Below are 19,253 nucleotides of genomic sequence, written 5' to 3' on the forward strand. Positions count from 1 at the left end.
AGAAGCATCTAGTATAACTCTTAAGAAGCAATGGGATTAGATCTAATAGTAACAGAGGTCACAAAAGATTCATAGAGGGGACCTAGACCAGTAAGAAGATAGGTGACTAATTCTTTATCTGGTAGTGGGTTACCTGTGGCAACTAAGTTATCAGCAAGAGACCTCACTTTTCCAAAATGTTTTATGATGTTTTGATCACCACGAGAGAGGTTGGTTAACTGGAATCTAATTTGGAATTATTTGGCCTGGGAGTGGGATATAAACTTAGAGCTAAGGGACTGCCATAGGAAGCATGAGGTAGTAGCAGATAATACATATCTAATGACTGAATCCGATAAGGAAGAGAACAGAACATTGAGAACCAGCTGATATGTTTGTACCTAAGATGTGAAATCAAGATTGATTTTAGGTGTTTCATTAGAAACAGAAGGAAGAAATTCTTCTGGATAGGGCAAGGTTCCATAAACATAGCAATAGAGATCTTTTCCTATAAGGTAAGATGATATTTGTACCTTCCATAACAAGTAGTTTTTGGTGGTAAAATTAAGGGTGACTACATAAGAAAATGAAGAGATAAAAGATGAAGAAGGTTGTGGAATGGAAGGATTAGGAAGCGTAGAAATGGATCGAGAGACTGATAGTCGAGGAGCTCTGATACCATGTTAAGCTGCTATAGTTGTATGAATTCCATGTTATATTCATATTGGAGGTGTTCTATATTATACGCATACAAAGAGAACCAATTTTGTTACACTAAATCAAAAAAAGTGTAACCGAAAGCTAATAGCCTATTTCTAGAATACTCTATTTCTATTTACAAAAAATGACTAATATACTAATATGTTATATGTTAATAAATCCATCATTTTCTTGGTTGGTCATTTATTCTAGTATATGAATGGTAGAGATTGTTTATGAGTCAATTCCATGGATGTCCTCAACAATTTTTGTTGAATAATCATTGTAAATTCAGTATAAACCAAAGTTTTGAAATCCGTTCCAGAGACCATTCCGGTTGAGGCACTGGAACGGAATATTTTGGTACCGGTACGTTTCGGTGTACTGTTTCGGGATTAATTATATATTATATATAAATATTTATATGTATATATAAACTAATAATTAATAAAATAAATACATATATATGTAAGTGTGTGATATGTATATGTGTATATATATATAGAAGAATTAAAGATTTATAAAATGAATATATATTGAAAAAAATTACAAACTTGAGTTAAGACACAAAAATAAAGGAAAAAAATTGAAGAATAGACAGATTATTAAAAGTAACAATACTTCTAGTACACGGAAATGGGTATTTGAATTCTAAAAGTATAATTTTATTCATTATTTTTCAACTTATTTACAAGAGAGCTTTTTTTTTTTTTTTTTTTAAAAACATTTCTGACCGGAATTACTATTCCGGCTGGAATACCGAAATTCCGGCCGGAATTGACCGGAACGACCGGAATTTGACCCGGAACGGAATAGATACCTATCCCATTCCGGTCACTGTTCCGGCATGAAAAATTCCGACCATTCCGGCCGGAACGGAACGATTTTCAAAACATTGGTATAAACAATGGTGGGTCGAAAGTTTATTTATTTATCTTAAATGAAAAAAATTGTCTTATTGGTTGTCCTGATTTGTTTTTGGTGGATGGAACTATAATTGGTAGCTGGTGAGATATCAGAGCCACCATATTATACCTTTCAATTTTTATGACTTTTCATTCAGAGCCACTTATACGTACATCCAGGGGCGGAACTAAGATTTGGTGTTTGGGAGGCGATTGACAAAGTGTGTTGTATATGTGAGTAAAAGTAATATGCATTTTTTACACGTGAATATAGAAAAAAAATAATCATACGTCATATAATTATATACAAAATATACATGCCTATAAATCATCTTATAAGATAATTTTCCTTAGGATTTCCGTAATTTACTAGAAACCATTACAAAAAGAAAAGAAAATGAAATATCAACTTAGAATTTTCCCTTCAAATTAAGCTCGACTAGGATCTTTCATGGAATAAAATTTATCTATTATCATCTCTGAAGTGAAATTATTGGCAATTTCTTTCTCAATATAAAGTAGCAAATGATCTACAAGAAACTGATCTTCCATTCGAGTATACAATCTAGATTTTATAAGTTTCATGGTTGAAAATGTAATCTAGCAAACTTTCAATATCGAACAATTCAGATCCAATGTGATAGAGAATGAAGAGTCAAACTACCAGTCTTTTGAATAAAGTGTGTGCATGGAAAAGGAAAAATATGAAGTTCTGAGTTCAATGCAGCAGATTTGGGTGTTTTATGTTCTATTCAAGGTCTCGTTTCCAACACTGCATGCTACAGTAGTAGATTTTTAAAACTTGTTTTCAAAGTTTATTGGTAAGTTGAAGATTTGGATGTCAGTGAAGTGAAAAATTAGAGTGGGACTAGGTAAGTACTGGGATTTGAGATGATAATTTTAGTAAAAGTTTTAGAGATTTGAATATTGTGGGGAAATTTTTTATTTTTGATAATTTGGAGGGATAATTTTAATTATATATAAAATTTTAATTATATTTACATACAGTTTTAGAGGCCTAACTTACATGTAGCTCCCCACCCCCCTAACTTACATGTAGTTCCACCCCTGCATACATCGTTTTCTTTTACAGTGTGTAGCTTCCCACCGAGATATAAGGATACTGTTTATCAAGGGAAATTTTGAGCAATCTCAAAAAGAATAGTTATTGTTTTGATTCAGAAGAAGTCCAATTTATATCTCAGTTCCATTCCATGATTTAGAAGTAGGATGACAAATTTAACTGACATATGGAGTTTGTGCTTTTTAATCCTTCTTTCTAGTGACATAGAACTAAATCATATGCATGTGACATATGGGGCTGGTGATGAAGAGGAATGAAACTGTATTTATGGTTGTTGGAGGGTTCTGTTGCCCAGATGACTAACACAAGAGGAGGGGTGAATTAAGTTGTATTAAAAAAATAACAATTATATATCAAATATATAATATAAAATATAAACAAAATATGAAATAACAATAAATATAAAAAGTAAGGGTAAGAGAGAAGCAAATTCAGTATGTTAACGAGGTTCGGCCCCACTGCCAACGTCCTCGCCTCAAGCTACCCCTTGAGGATTCCCAAATTCACTATTCAACCTCCTTCAGGTGGAGATAGAAACCTATTACACCTTTGAATAACATCTCTACAAAGGATCCGTATAAAACACCCTCTACACTTGCAATCACCTTACACGTGGTGATTCAACTATTTCCCGTGTAGAATACTTTCTACACGCACAAGGGTTATACACACCCTTTTTTTGATACAAGAGCTGATAGTGAGTAGGTTATCAGAAAACACTCCTCAATGAGTGAAATAAGAACAATACAGCGCAAACTATATCTCTCAAAATGACCAAGGATTAAGGCTCAATGCTTAGAGAAGAGAGAATGAAAGTTTTAAATGAATGTTGTATGCTCTTGGTGTTGTGAATGTGAAGCTCTCAAATGATCTATTTATAGGCATATGAGACTTCATATTCAAATTAAAAAAGATTCAAATGTCAAAAACAACATCATTCACTTTTTCAAAAAATTCAAATAAAAGGTTCTTCTTTTTCAATTGTTAAAGACAACATTATTCACTTTTTCAAAAAAATCAAACCTAATATTTTACTTTTGGCATATGACAAAAGGAGCACACTTTCTTTTTCAAAAAATTCAAACCTAATCTTTTACTTTCTGTATATGACAAAAGGAGCACACTTTACTTTTCAAATTTTTCAAACAAAATCATCTACCTTTTGTATAAGTCTAAAAAAACATCAATCACTTTTGAAAATATTCAAATAAAACATGCACATGTGAAAGATGACAATCAATTATTTTTAATATTTTCAAAGTTCAACCCTTTAATCAAGGCATGTACATGTAAAAAATGACAATCAATCATCTTTCAAAATGTTCAAATTTAATTTTCAAAAATATTCATGCAATGTGGAAAATGTATTTTAATGCTTTATGATAAAATATTAATTTTGATCATTAATCCTAATTTCAAATTTTAAGAGATTTACAACATTACTCTATGACTTTAATATGAACTTGTTTCCTTCTTGCTCATGCTTAGTTCTTTAATGTGCTTGACTCCATTGTGTGGACAACTTGAGGTTGAAACTCCTTTATTTTTTGAATTCATTTGTTATCATCAAAATCCATGTGTAGATTTATAATCACATGAAATATAAAACCTTGGGTTCAACAGGTTCAATGCCTCATAATATACTTGTAAAAAGGTACTCCAGAATGATTTAAGCCAAAGTCTAAAGGTATATTTTCTTGAGTTTCCAATAGTTCACGCTTTACCAAAAATTTATGTAAATGTGTAATTGGTCCGGTCAGGTCTGGTTGTAGACAAAATTTAGGACTAGACCGGTATGTACTGGTTTTATATTTTTTAAAATCGATTATGCACCGATTACCCCCCTAAACTGGTGCTCTGATTTTACCGATTTTCGGTCCAATATTTTGATTTTAATATACTATATTATATATTATATAATATATATATATATATATAAGATAGTATTTTATAGCATATAATAATATAACGATAATATATTGTGGTAAATTATAATCGAAAATGCTATAGACAAAAAATGATCCCACACACAAAATCTCACAAACTGGTGTGGCACCCTACCAGTGTGCCACGTGCCCTCTATTTTTTTTTCTCTATTTTTTTTCCTCTCCTCCCCAGTGCTTGCCCTTGCCCTCTCCTCGTGCCCCCTCCCCATGCGCAACCATGGTGGCACAGCTGACGACAAGCTGTGGAGGTGGTGAGGAGGGAGATGGGTAACAACGACTTGAGAAAAAGAAAAGGGAGATAGGTAATGACGACCCCAAGACCTGCACAGCTCGTCAGCTAGAAGAGAGAGAGAGAGATGGCTGGCAGTTTGTTGGTGATGGGTTGTGGGCAACAGTTGTAGCAACGGCTATGGGTTGTGGTTGCAGGCTAGAAGAGAAAAGGAGGAGGGAGATGGGAAGGGAGAGCAACAGGGGAAGAGGGAGAGTGGATGAGAGGGGAACAACCCTGGTGGTGGACGTCAACGAGCTATGGCAGTGGTGGGCACTACTGAGGGAAGGGGCACATAGGGAAGAGGAGCCACTACTGAAAGGGGGAAGAAGAGAGATGGAAAGTTGGAAAATAAGGGCTTAGGAAAATGAACACATGGCACACTAATATTGTGCCACATCAATGTGTGGAATCTCTTTGTATCTCTAGCAGCTCCCTATTATAATTGTATTATAGACTATAGTGATATATTATAATATATAATATGATGATATATTATAATATATTATAATATATAGTGATATGGTATTAATATAACTATTAATATGATAAACAATAGTAATATAAGATTTTAAATTTTAATATTATATTAATTAGTAATTTATCATACAATACAAAATTATTTTATATAATTATATATAAAAATTATATATAATATAAAAAATTAAAAAATTCGGTTTTTTTTTTTAAAAGAAAAAATGGAAACCGGACAGATTTTAACTAATTTTTTTAAAAAATAAAACTAATACCACACCGTCCAATTTACCGATTCACCAATTTTTTTTTTATATCCCTAAATTTATTCATTAAAAAAGAAAATTGTTGGGACATCAGTGCAGGAGGTACGATTGATGTGTGTCATTCATTTAGAAAGAAAACATGGATCGGAAATAACCATTACTCCCGAAAGAAACACGGTTCGGGTAATTGGGTAATTAGTTACGGGTAAGCACTTACAGAACTCGGGAACTGGATTTATTCGGGTCGGGTCTCAAAACCGTTTCCCAATAGCGGACAATCTTGCCTTCGGGTGGAATGGGCTGGACTTTTAGTGGATCCGGGGGCCGTTAAACCCTCTCATCCATCTAAAACCCTCCATTTTTCTGGTTCAGACACAGAGAGAGAGAGAGAGAGAGAGAGAGAGGAGATTCGCGTGAAGGAGATGATCTTTACCTTCAAATACTCCTTTTCTTTTATCTGAACTAAGGGCTTAATCGAAGTTGCTATGTTTTGGAGTCCTCACAAGCTTGCTCGGTCAGTCCCTGCTTTCTTTGTTTTTAATTTTCCATCCTTAAGCGAAGAATTTACAAAAAAAAAAAAAAAGCTTTTTGCCACACTGCAACAATTGTCTTGAAAATATTTCTCCAATTTTCGGCTCTTTTTGAATGAACAGAATATATCTTTTTCCTAAAAAACAACTTTTTGTAGAAACAAACAGACTGTTGTTTTGGTAAATAATTGTTTGCTAGGTGATGAGAAGGAGAACTTGATTGTATCTGCAAACACGCCTTCGGCACTGTAAAATGAACCCGTAGATAATATATCACACAGATTCCAGGCAAATACCCAGCTTCATTGACGGTCTTGCTTTGTTTCTGTTAAAGCATTAGCTTTTTTATGACCTATTCTTTGTAGGAATCGCTTCAACTATATAGGAACCTTATGTCACTTTAGCCATGTTTTTGTTTTGCATGTTTTATGATGGTTTGCATGTTTCTGTGCTATGTTGGCCATCATGCTATGTGTATAAAATTCCAGATCACTTCTACATCTTCATTTTGCTGCTAACATTTACTATTTGGTATATTTCCCCCTGTTTAAATCATGCATGTTATATGTTGACTGCCCCTTGATATATTTTTCACTATGTACTCTCCACACGTTTTGCTCCCACAAACGTATTGTTTTTTTTTGGCCATGAAGAACTTACTTTTTGCTTCCACCATGTTTTCAGATCAAACTTGAAGAGTATCCATTGCATGGTTGTGCTCTTTACAGATCCTAGCAATAGTAGGAGCTACACTAGCCAGGTTCTAAATCATCCCTCTGGAAGAATCTTGAATCAATCTGTTCACCCTCTAAAATTTGCGTCTGGTGAAACTTATTCTGTTTTTCAATCAAGTTCTCTTCAGCACTGGTTCAAAAATTGGCAAAAACTCAGGCAGCACAAATTGACAGCAAGCACTTTTGCTGCGGCTATTGGGTTTTGGCATCGCCGAAGGGTTCAGCTGTGGTTGGAGAAAATTGGGGCAATTGAGCCATTTTCTGGAAATTTGGCTACCTTTTGGAGCAATATTAAAGAAGAGGAAGCACTTGAAAGATACAAGCTCATAACCGGTAATACTGTTTTGTTTCCTGAATTTCAGGTCTATGGTGGGAGAAACCCAGAAGATGATTGGCTAGCATGTTCACCAGATGGAGTAGTTGACAGGCTAGTTTATGATTTGCCTTCACGGGGAGTGCTTGAGATAAAGTGTCCATTTTTCAATGGAGATATGAGCCAGGCTGTCCCTTGGTCACGAGTCCCTCTTTACTGTATTCCACAAGCTCAGGGTTTAATGGAAATAATGGACAAGGATTGGATGGATTTCTATGTTTGGACTCCTAAAGGGAGTAGTCTATTTCGGCTATACAGAGATATAGAATACTGGGATGTGTTGAAAATGGCACTCTCTGATTTCTGGTGGAAACATGTCCAGCCAGCCAAGGAGTTGTGCAGTAAATCTGTAATCACAAATCCTCTCACTCAATTACGTTCACTTAGGCCAGCTCCTAGGCATGAGTTATGTAGTTATATAGTTTATGAAAGTAAGCATGTTGTTGATAACTCCAAGTTGGTGATGCGTGAAATTTATGGAATACTCCAAAACTGATGCACCGAATGTATCTATTTTGGGTCTTTGAACTTCTATTGCTTTAAGTGGATGGGATTCTTTATCTCTGTAGGAGCTAGTTGAAATATTGTTTGCTTGAGTTTTTTTTGGTACTTGAAGTAAATTTTTATAGGAACTGTCATCTGCAAAAGGAAGAGGAAAAATACATTGCTGGTAGAAGCAGAAATTCTCATATTAGTCATGATTAATCAGATATATGGAAGAGAATGCAGTAATACCATCCTTGGTGTGTGACAACAAGAGAGTGGATATATTTCTTTCTGCATGGACCATGTGATAGATCCCAAATGGGAAGCTCTGAAGGTTCATATTTCATCAGTTACTGGCAGCTAACTACCATGGTGCTGAGTGCATGTAAGCTTTGCTTTTCTTTTACAAATACTCTTGCTTTTGGTTCATGTGAAGTATCCTTATCCAGTATTGAACCTGTAGGGCATAGGCAGCTGCATGGGATGTACCACTGAATATGCTCTCCAAGCACACTTTCTGTGAGCATTGGTTCCACTGCTTGCTCTGGTTTCTGAACTATCAGCCACATCCTAAACTAATGGAAAAGAGTAGAGTAGGTCTTATGGCTAGGATTAACCCAACTAGGAGGTTTTGGTGTTGAACAAAGTGACTTCCACTTGGACAGCTTGGGTCAGGTTGAAGGTTGACCCAATGGCTGCCATCAGCTGAACCTATACTTAAAATGGAATTTGAGGTCTGAAATCAGGCCTGGGTTTTGTGAGGTTTGGGTGGCTCTGGTTAGTGGGAGGGTTATCCCCTTTAATGCATATCTCCCACAATATAACATCAATTTCTGTAACTGGGCTTATTGATAAACCTTGATGAACTTTACATCAAAATGGGGTTTGAGGTCTGAAGGCAGGCTTGCTGGTCAAGTTTTTGGTTGTTTAGGTATGAATGGGAGGTGTCCTCCTTTACCGCATATTTTCAACATTTTAATATCAATTACTTTGTCTCAGTGCTTATTGATAAACTATGCCTAAGAAGCAATTTATTTTATGATATATGAGTGGAAAGAGATCAGTTTGATGGGATTTATGCTTAAAACATTGGATTATATGTCTTCTTGTAGTCCTAGTTGCCTGGGCTGTGTTTATAGTGTTGATATTGTGTACACGAGATTTTACTTTATAGAGTTGTCTTATTATTGTTCCGTGGATATGAGAACTTGGGATAGCTTATATGTTATATGTGAGTTGTATTTTGCCAATGGTCTTTGGACCAAATGGAATCTCCTCTCCCATAAGCTCAGTTGGAGGGAGGACATGGCCCATGGGTTAAATCCTGTACTGGTGTAGGAGTTGCATTTAACTACAAAAACAAGGTATAGGTCCTTGTGCTCGTGTCCTAGGGCGTTTATGGAGAGCAGAATTACAACCAGTTAGTTGCAGTTTTGCATATGCCTTGATGCATTGAGCAGTTTTCGATGCGCATTTAAATTTAATCATAATGATTTTGTCTTCAATTGAACTAGTGTTTAATCATGGCAGCGAGTTCTCTCCTGTTTTGGTTAACCTTCTACTGCTGAGCATGTAGTTGAGATAGGGTACCAATTGATCATTAAAGTTTCAAATGCAGCCCATCTATCCAGATCTTCATCAAGGGTGATGTCGCCAGTGACTATCAAGTGATTGCTGGCTGGTTAGTGCCATCATCATCGTGGAGTAATAAATGGTAACAAGCTGCTTTCAGAAACAAGGTCCCTCCTGAAGAATTATAGTGTCAAAATGGAAATTATGCAGCAGAGTTGAAATTGTAAAGAAGGTGGTTTTGAGGTAATTTGTGTATCTTTTAACGTTGTTTGAAAGTGTTAGCTTGTTGGGGTTTCTAAACATTTTGTCATAATTATGTCTAGATGTTGCAGCTTATGATGAAAAGTTACAAAGCTATGTCAGAAAAGTAAGAGATTTCTTTCTTTTATTCGTAGTTTTTAGAATACTAATCTCTCTCTCTTCCTCTCTCCCTGGACCAGGGAGAGAGAGAGAGAGTAACTTGTAATATTTTTTTTGTAACTTCCAGCTAAAAATGGTTTCATGGAACAATTTCTTGCAGCTCCTCAATGACCATGCAATATTTTTTTATTAGTTAATAAATTATGTATAAATAGAGTTTGAAATTACCATCTTATCCTATGTTCCATTGTTATAAGTAGAGAAAATATCAATTAAACAAAAGCTTGATGACTGGACTGTAACACTGATAATCAGCAGGGGAAAAAAAATGATCAAAATTCTATTCTATTCACAAAAACCCTTGTTTTTTGAGTGGTGCTACTGCCTGAGTAGCTAGCATCGCTCCATTTGACCGCTAATATATTTTGAAATTTTTATTTTTTAGTTCTTTTTCTTTTATATTTTTTGAATATATTTAAATATTTTTAAAAAATAAAAAAATATACCAATACATTAAAAATCATTTTCTTAATTATTAAGTAAAAAAAAAATTGATGAGCGGTTGAATGGAGCGGTCACACTAGGGCGGCAGGGTAACTTTATTCTTTTTTTATTCAACCAAATTCTGTTGGGACATGAATTTTGACAGGAATGAAAGCTCATGCTTGTAATATTATTTGGTTCCATGCTTCCTACTCTTCTGCATGCATGTTTTGATGACAACACAAGTTTCTACAAGAAAAGAAATAAACTTTTGCAAATATGTCTACTGATGACAGCACAACACATACTTAGAATGTGGAAGGTTTTTACATTAACAAATATTAAAAATATATTAGTGTTTTTAATTTTTTATATAATTATAATAAATTTTATAACAAGTGGTATATTTACTTACCAACTTATAACTTATAAGAACCATAACTGAAGAAAATATTGATTATATTTGAGGATGAAGCAAGAGATCATGAAACATTCATTTTGCTTTTGCAGTGAATTACACACTAGCTATGCAAAACCGATATTATCTCGATAATTTTTATCGGATAAAGAAATCTTATAAAAGTAAATTTATAAATTTACGAACGATAAATACATCAAATTATAAAATTAATTATGTTATAGAATAGATCTAACCTATAACATAAAATTATGTCAATTTATAAATTTATTTTTAAGAAAATTCTTCGCAGCAGTATACTTTTTTTTGCATATGAATAAGCTCATAATTAATAAGCAACAAATCGATATAATATGTATAAAACTAAATAATCGGAAAAATAAATAGAATATCTTGATGTATAACTTTATAGGGCTATCACTTCAATATATATAAATATAAATATATATATATATATATATATGAAAATAATAGATTTACAACTATTTTGTAACTCCATTACACCTCTATATAAAATGAAGAATAATTTATAATATTAAAATTTATTTTTAATGGAGGATATGTTACATTTATTGATTTATAAATTATAAATAAATTGTAATTATATATTAAACCTAGAATAAAATCTAGGACATATATACACAATTATTAGAGGTGGTAATATGTTCATGACTCATTAACCTAACACAAACACGATACGATAATAACAGGTTATGGTTTAATTTTAACTGGTTCGGATCAAAACAGATTGATTCATTAAGATATAATTGTTTAATAGGTTGATAACGGGTCAACCCATTATGACATGTTAAGAAAGTTAAAATTACAATTATACTCTTATACTTAAAATTAAAAAATTTTAATTTTAATATTTTTATTATTTAGATTGTAAATTTAGATTTGTAGTTAGTTTTATAATTTTTATAAATATTATTATTTTAAAATTTAAATAAAATTATGTTAAATTTAACCAGGTCAAATAGATAAATTTTAAATTTATTCAATCAATTAACATAAATAATTTAAAACGGATCATATTATATCGTATTAACTTATTTTATAATATTTATTAATAAATTAAAATTGATTGACATGACTCGAATTATTATATTAATACGTCGTGTTGAAATTTAAAATTTTGATACAATAAATTTAATAAATATAATATACTATTTATACATATTTTTTCCCGTCACGAACGCTACCCGTTACACGATTTAACACGGCTTATTTTCAATTACACTCGTCTTTCTAAGGAATGTTATTATGTTAGTACTCCCTCGTCTTCCCCGCTATATTTGTCTAGGGGACGAACGCATAATCATCTTCAGACTGGAGTGAGCCTCACTTCTCATTCCCAAGCACACCCACATTCATTCTATACAGAGAAAGCCCCAGATCTAGCGACAAAAGATAACAAACTTCGTCCGTAAATTGCGAGGAACGCTCAGGTTTTTACTCTCTAGAGAGAGCCAGAGACAGAGACAGAGACAGACAGAGCCATTTTTGTTTGACAGTAAGAGATGGAGGAGTCAAAGGCATTGGCTCAAAAGCACCAACAACAACAACAACAAATGATGCTACAACACCATCAACAGCAGCAGCAGCAGCAGCAACAACAGCAACAACAGCAACAACAACAACAGCAACAATTCCTGCTTTTTCAACAGCTTCAGAAACAGCAGCAGCAGCAGCAGCAACAAGCGGCGGCCATTTCTCGTTTCCCGTCGAACATCGACGCGCACCTGCGGCCGATTCGACCCGTCAATCTTACACCAAACCCTAACATCCCTAACAACAATATTCCTAATTTGCAGCAAAACCCTAACAATCCGAGCCCTCAGCAGCAACAATCGCAGCAGCAGCAACAACAACTGCAGCAGCAGAATAGGGCGATCCGACCTGTGAATCAACCGGAGCTCCAAATGGCTTATCAGGACGCCTGGCGGGTCTGTCACCCTGACTTCAAGCGCCCCTTTGCTTCTCTCGAAGACGCCTGCGAAAGGTTTGTTTTCCTTTTCCGGTTAGGGTTTCATTTCTTTTATGTTTTCTGAACGACTGGTCTTGTGAAATGTGAAATTTTGTGAATTTATGTTTGTTGCTGAGAAAAAAATCTTTTGGAAGCAATAAAATATGCTTTGTTTCAATGTACTTCTCTTTTGCCCCTAATGGGTTCTACATATATTTGTGCGTTGGTTGTATAATCGCATTATGAAGGGTTGAAGTGAATTATTCTCGGGATTTGCATTATAATTTATGATAGTAGTTTAAAGATATATTCATCTATACCTACAACGTGAGTTGTTTTGAAGAATGTGGTATATGGGATGATTTAATTAGTTTATTGGAGATTTAAAAAAGATCTCAAAGCTAGGTAATTCGCTGTCTTTGGATTTGTATACTGGAAGCTAGGTAAAATAATATCTGGATTCTATAATAGAGACAGAAACTGGATGGTTACGTTTTGTCTGAAGTAGCCACGATGTTATTTTCCCCATTTTTCTGGGTGAATACAACAATTTACAGGCACGAGGCTGGAAGAAAATTGGTGTTTTCTGTATATGGCACTTTAGTATGAATAAATGGTGTTTTTTCTCAAAAAAAAAAAAAAGTATGAATAAATGGTGTGATTTTCTTAAATTTTATGTTGATACATGTGGCACAGTGAGAATTGGAAAGCTATGTGAGTGTGGTTTTCCCAAATATATGAAAGCAGATATGGATACAAACTGAATATGGATTTTGGTGTTTGGAGTCATGTGCCATACCGTGTTGAACTGTTTGGTTTTGTTTTGGATGGCACAACCTTGACATATATACATTCTATATGACATATATATTGGTTGTGTTATAACTGCCACAAAGTGAGAAGCAGTTATGCACAAAAAAATTAAAGAAGAAGATGCAACAAGTAAATGCTATTTTGATGCTTGAAGTGGGATGGTGGGATCAATTTTTCTGAAATTTGTATTTAAATGGTTGATGTTGTAGTTAGAATTAGATGTTAAGAAAACTATACTGTGTACATTGCTGTGATAAAGTAAGAAATATACATGAATGTTTGTGTGTACCATTGGCATTTCAGTCTATGCCACTGTGGTACGCTTTGGGGATTTCTCTTTACAATTCTTTGCTCATAAAGCATTTTTTTTATAACCATGCACTGTCCAGATTTTAGTTGTGCTTCGAATTTCTGATGTAAGAAAGTTAGTACCCTTTCTCCTAATTTTTTTCTACGTGATGTTGTGCTTCGTTATTTGTCAATGTTGTCTGGACTTTCAGTTTTTAGCTATTTGTGCTTAACCTGTGGGTGCTTTATTGGTCAATTTTATAAAGATGTCCATCTTCTAGGGGTGCTGGGAAGGCACCCCCATATTGGGCCCACCTGCCTGGCCCCCTAGGGCACTGTGGGATAATACACCCGCCCCAGGTGCGGGTCTGGGTGTGGGTGAGGGCAGGGTTGGGTAGGTTGCCCACCCACCGACATACATAAATATATATATATATATTTTTTATATAGTTAATAAGAGTTTTATTGCCGTAAATAGGCATAGCCCAAGTACACAGAGGAAGTATACAAGAGGAAATGCCTACATACAGCAGCTAAGAAGAAAGAAAAAACTAGATAAACTCCAACAATTCATTACTATTTGAAACAAAAGCCTTTGCTCAAAGATATAAAGTTTTGAGAAAAAAATCACGACCTTGAACAGGATCTGTTCTATAGGATCGTACTTCTGTATCCTTGAGCTATTACACTGTTGTTTTACTTATCAAAAAATAAATAAAATAAATTTTTGAGAAAAAAATCCCTAATTTCTTCCAACGAACGTTCTTTGTCTTCAAAACATCTCCCGTTCCTTTCTAGTCATAGGCACCACATTAAACACAAAGGAATCATTCTCCAAATGATAGCGATAGGGAGACACCGCCCAACATACTTCCAGCAAGCTAGAAGATTCACCACATGCTTTGGCATCACCCAAGAAATACCCAGCCTTCCAAAAATGTCATTCCACAAACTATTAGCCACCTCAGTGTAGAAACAAGTGATTAACTGATTCACCATCTTTCTTACACATAAAACACCAATCAACAATACACAGACCACGTTTTCTTAAGTTTTCAGTGGTCAGAATTCTGTCATGAGACTCAAGCCAACAGAAGAAGGCTGCCTTATTCAGCACTTTTAACTTTCCAAATACTTTTCCAGGGGAAATCACTTACAAGATGACTGATTAAAGCATAAATATTTAAAATATATATAAACTTATAACTCAAACCCTAATTCATTTTACCCTTCTCCTCTCTCTCTCTTCAGCTGACTGCCGCTTCCTCCTCCATTCTTCCTCGTCCTCCTTTCTTCTTCTTCTTTCTCTTCTTTTCATTTCTTTTTCTTCTTCCCTCTCCCCTCTTATTTACGATTCATCGCCTCCAACAGATCCACGGCTGTGAGGTCTCTGATGTTCAGATCCATGGTGCTCCCATGGGTCCCATCACCTCCAACGGGACGACCCACTGCAGCAGCTGTGGGTCCTTTTGTCCCAAACCCACATCATGGTCGTGGGTCCCATCGCCTCCGATGAAACGACCCACAGCCACAGCCATGGGTTCTTTTGTTTTCAGACCATTGGGTGCTTGATGCTCAAACCCACAGCACTGCTGTGGGTCACGAACTTTGAAGATTCAGTCTGTAGATCATATCTGTTCAGATCTTCAGATTTGGTCTGAGATTATTCAGGTCTGATGAATCTACAAATCTTTCATCTATGGATGCGATCATTGGTTGTGTTTTTGGGATTTTGTTTGGTTTTGTATGATTTTGTGTTGTTGGCTGGCTTGCTTTTGGTTTTTGGACTTGTAGATCCCGGACAGTGGTTTTGAAAATTTGTCCGCCTTGGCAGCGGGGGCGGAAGGACTATGGGTAAGGGCAGAGCTGCGGGTGAGGGCAAAATAGCTGTCCAGGAGAGCACGTGGGGGGTGGGGGGGCAAGGTCCAAGGAGGGTGGCTACCCGTCCGTAGAGGGCAGGTAGCACCCCTACCGTCTTCATCCTCCACTGCTACTCTTGGTGGTATTAGTTTCTGTACTATAATTGGCAATGTCATTCTGTTCCCTTGGTTTTGGCTATGACAGGTTAGGTATAAAGAGGTTAAATGTGAGGAGAATCCAATGCATACCAAAATATGTTCTTTTTTTTTTTTTGTAAGTAATAAGAGAATTTTATTCATACGAATGAAATAGGCATAGCCCGTGTACACAGAAAGTATACAAAAGGAACACCTAATTACATTCTAGCTAAGGAAAGAAACTCATGGACATTGTTTCCATCAAGTACAATGGCTGAAAAGCACAACATTAAAGTGCGCATAAAAAAGTTCTGTAGCTCCTCCATTGTGTGTTCCCTATCTTCAAAGCATCTCTCATTCCTCTCCGACCATGTACACCTCATGATACACAACGGGATCATCTTCCACACTGCCACCACTTGAGAACAGCCTTGAAGCTCCTTCCAACAAGCCAATAATTCCACCACCCATGGAGGCATTACCTAAGCAATATCCATTCTTTTAAAGATCTAATTCCATAGCCCCCTCGTGACCTCACAATGCAATAGTAGGTGGTCTACAGATTCTCACTGTTTTTTACACAGATAGCACCAATCCATCACTATGATTCCCCTCTTTCTCAAATTGTCCATAGTCAAGATCTTCCCAAGAGCAGCAGTCCATACAAAAAAAGCTACCTTAGTAGGCACCCATGATCTCCAAATCCTCTTCCATGGAAATGAAACATGACCATAGGTTGACAAAATCTTGTAGTAGGTCTTGACTGTACATTTTTTATTACCATTAGCCTTCCATTGCAACCTATCTTCTTGAGCTATATTATTTCCCATGGAATAGAGCAACCTGAGGAAATCAGACACAGCCTGCAATTCCCAATCGTGAATATTTCTATTAAAAAGAATGTTCCATTGATAAGATCCATGGGAAAATACCCCGCATATCTGCAACAGAGGCCTCTCTATTAGCTGCAATACTATAGAGTGCTGGAAATGCCCTGTATAGCGCGTTCTCCACGCCAAACATCATTCCAAGACCTGATTATGGAACCATCTCCTACCACGAATCGTAAGTGACTTTTGAAACGCTGCCAACCCCTCCTAATAAATTTCCACAAGCCCGCACCATGTCTCCTCCTTACTTCCTTGGAGCACCAGCCTCCCCACGCGCTCCCATGCCTAGAATCAATAATCTCCTTCCATAGTATGTTCCCATCTAGGTGGTACCTCCACAACTATTTATCCAATAAAGTCTTATTGAACATTTGCAAATTGCATATCCCCAAGCCTCCAAGTGAATGTGCTATTGGATTCTTATCCTTATGGATATATTTTAACTTTAGTGGTTTCTTCTGAAATGCATCATTATTATGCATGCATTTTATTCTGAGAAATAATTCATCTAAGAAAGAAACACACAACCCCAAGGGGTTGGCCTAAGTGGTGAAGGCCTTGGTCTTGGGGTCTCATTCCCTTCAAGGTCCAAGGTTCAACACCTCATGGGTGCAAACAATCCTTTGGGGCCACACCCCCTGGTGAAAGCCAGCGATTTAACCAGTTCCATGTAGGGAAACTTCCGGGGGTGCGGTGCATGGGACCGGGGTTTATTCTGCAGGGGTGGGTTCAAAGGGCCCTGCCTTGGAGAGGTTCCCCGACATCAAAAAAAAAAAAAAAAAAAAGAAACACAAATTTTTTTTACAAACCAACATGACTTGATATGATATGTTAAATTATAAAGTTATTTTTTGTCGTAAAGTAGATATGAAGTATCACATCATATCAGTTTATAAACTTCATTTTGTGATTCTTTCTATAGACGTAGCATTTCTCTTTTTTGCGTGTTGATCAAACTAATTGTATCGTCACATGTGGAGTAAGTTAGCCTCCATTGGTAGTTTGGTGTACTTCTAGTTGTATTTTGTTCAGGAAATGGAAAAGAAAATCTTATTAGATGTGTATATATGGACTTCCACCACATAAATAGCGCATCAAACATCATAAGCATGCTGCTGTTTAACTAGTACTTATTTGAGTGAGATGAAAATATCATTACCTTCTTAAAGTTGCTTGTGTAGGTTAATGTGTTTGGTTGCTTTTTGGGAGATGGATTCAAGCTGCACATCATATAATTAATTAAATTAGCCATATTTTGTTGTATATATTCCATTCCTGTTTTTTGGTTTTCTCAATATAAGTTATGGTCATGTCTTAGGAAGTTTATAATCTACAATCAAATTTATTTTAGTTTTTTTTTTTTTCAAATTATATGAACAATGATAAACTAGAATTTGTTTTACTTCAGAGGATGTCTCATTCCTGGATTTCCACCGATCAAAAAAAAAAATGTCTTATTCCCGGCTAAACTCTATGCAGATTACTACCTTACCATGTGGTTGCAGACTATGAAGCAGAAGAGGATGATAGGATCCTCGATTCTGACACCACAGGCCAGATGCCCTCTCGATCCCAACAGTGGGATCATAACATTGCTACCAAAGTGGCAGAGTTCACAGCCACATTTGAGAAGCAGGCCCTTGCCTTCAACATAATATGCCGCAAACGAGCTTTGGGGGAATTTAGATCTGAGGAGAGATTGATGATAGAGCAGGCTCTTCTCCAAGAAGAGAGGCGAGCCATTCTGGACGTAAAAACAGAGATAGAGTCCAGAGAGAAGGCTGGTCGTGAGGCTCATGAGGCTAAATTGCGAATGGCGGCCATGGTCCAGGCAGAGCAAGCTCGAGCTGAATCGCAGGCTCATGCAGAAATGATGGCCCGAGGCCCAATAAGAGCAAGTGTACTTGGGTCCCAGGGCAATGACGTTGCAATTGGTCATGACATGGTAGAGCATGAGCAAGGTGGTAACGTAGATGAGATGATAAATGGATGGGGAAGCAATACTCAAAGGGATGAGAGGGAGCCATCTGAAGATTTCTTGAACGATGAAGAGACTGAAAATGGAGCGGCAGGCATGCAGGATGGGTGGAGAGAAGTAGGGGAATTTGATTTGAACACTAGATAAGACTTGAATAGGGTAATGATGGAAAAAACTTGATCGCTGCAGCATGCATTATTAACTTTAAAGGAGGTGCACCCCGCGAGACGGAAAATTGTGGTGGTTGACTCATGACTCATGGTTACACATTCAAAGGAGTGCAACATTCTGCTCACGGGAAGGAGAAAGGAATGGATGGCAAGATCTCAGGAAATGAAGATCAAAAAGAATGAAAGAAAAAATTGTTCAGCAGATTAGATTTAATAGCGTCCATGGCCTGGGCTAGCAGGCAGTCCACTCTTACAGGAAAACATGCAATTTTAATTTTTTGGTATTTCTTATCTTCTGTTGACAAAACGGCTGGTAGGCTGGAATTGCAATTATACTTGGGAAGTGTCTAGATTTGCTTGAGCAAGCACGCGTTATTAAATTTTATGATTTGAAACAAGCCCTGCAAAGTGGCAACACCGTCGCCCCCCCACCACCACAACATTCCCTACATTCTTTTCTTATTCCCTCTTCTTGCTTTGTTTAGCAGATGGGGAATGTTTTAGAGTAAAGCTACAAATTTCACTCATCAAAATCAGCACCTCCTGCAAGGAGACACCAGCACATTCCCCG

The 19,253-nt window shown here is 36.1% G+C and overlaps 2 protein-coding genes across 8 annotated transcripts; both read left to right on the forward strand.

Annotated features, from left to right (window-relative positions):
* Positions 1 to 5,979: 5,979 nt before the first annotated feature.
* Positions 5,980 to 9,904, forward strand: LOC122309288. 7 transcript variants are annotated; one of them, XR_006242392.1, is made up of 4 exons: positions 5,980 to 6,135; positions 6,836 to 6,911; positions 7,004 to 8,129; positions 9,363 to 9,904. XR_006242392.1 is itself a non-coding variant. In XM_043122710.1 (4 exons), the coding sequence occupies exons 1-2, from the start codon at positions 6,107 to 6,109 to the stop codon at positions 7,752 to 7,754; spliced, it is 948 nt and encodes a 315-aa protein (XP_042978644.1). In that variant the 5' UTR covers positions 5,980 to 6,106; the 3' UTR covers positions 7,755 to 8,129; positions 8,208 to 8,675; positions 9,363 to 9,904. The 7 variants fall into 7 exon arrangements, 6 of the variants coding, with proteins under 6 accessions (XP_042978644.1, XP_042978643.1, XP_042978645.1 ...); XM_043122710.1 differs by adding an exon at positions 8,208 to 8,675 and having other exon boundaries at positions 6,836 to 8,129; XM_043122709.1 differs by having other exon boundaries at positions 6,836 to 8,129; positions 9,363 to 9,559; positions 9,640 to 9,904.
* Positions 9,905 to 11,816: 1,912 nt separating this feature from the next.
* Positions 11,817 to 19,062, forward strand: LOC122309284 (J domain-containing protein DDB_G0295729-like). Its single transcript, XM_043122690.1, has 2 exons — positions 11,817 to 12,582; positions 18,014 to 19,062. The coding sequence occupies exons 1-2, from the start codon at positions 12,101 to 12,103 to the stop codon at positions 18,657 to 18,659; spliced, it is 1,128 nt and encodes a 375-aa protein (XP_042978624.1). The 5' UTR covers positions 11,817 to 12,100; the 3' UTR covers positions 18,660 to 19,062.
* The last annotated feature ends 191 nt before the right edge of the window (positions 19,063 to 19,253 follow it).

The sequence above is a fragment of the Carya illinoinensis genome, chromosome 5 (assembly GCF_018687715.1).
Source record: "Carya illinoinensis cultivar Pawnee chromosome 5, C.illinoinensisPawnee_v1, whole genome shotgun sequence".
NCBI lineage: Eukaryota > Viridiplantae > Streptophyta > Magnoliopsida > Fagales > Juglandaceae > Carya > Carya illinoinensis.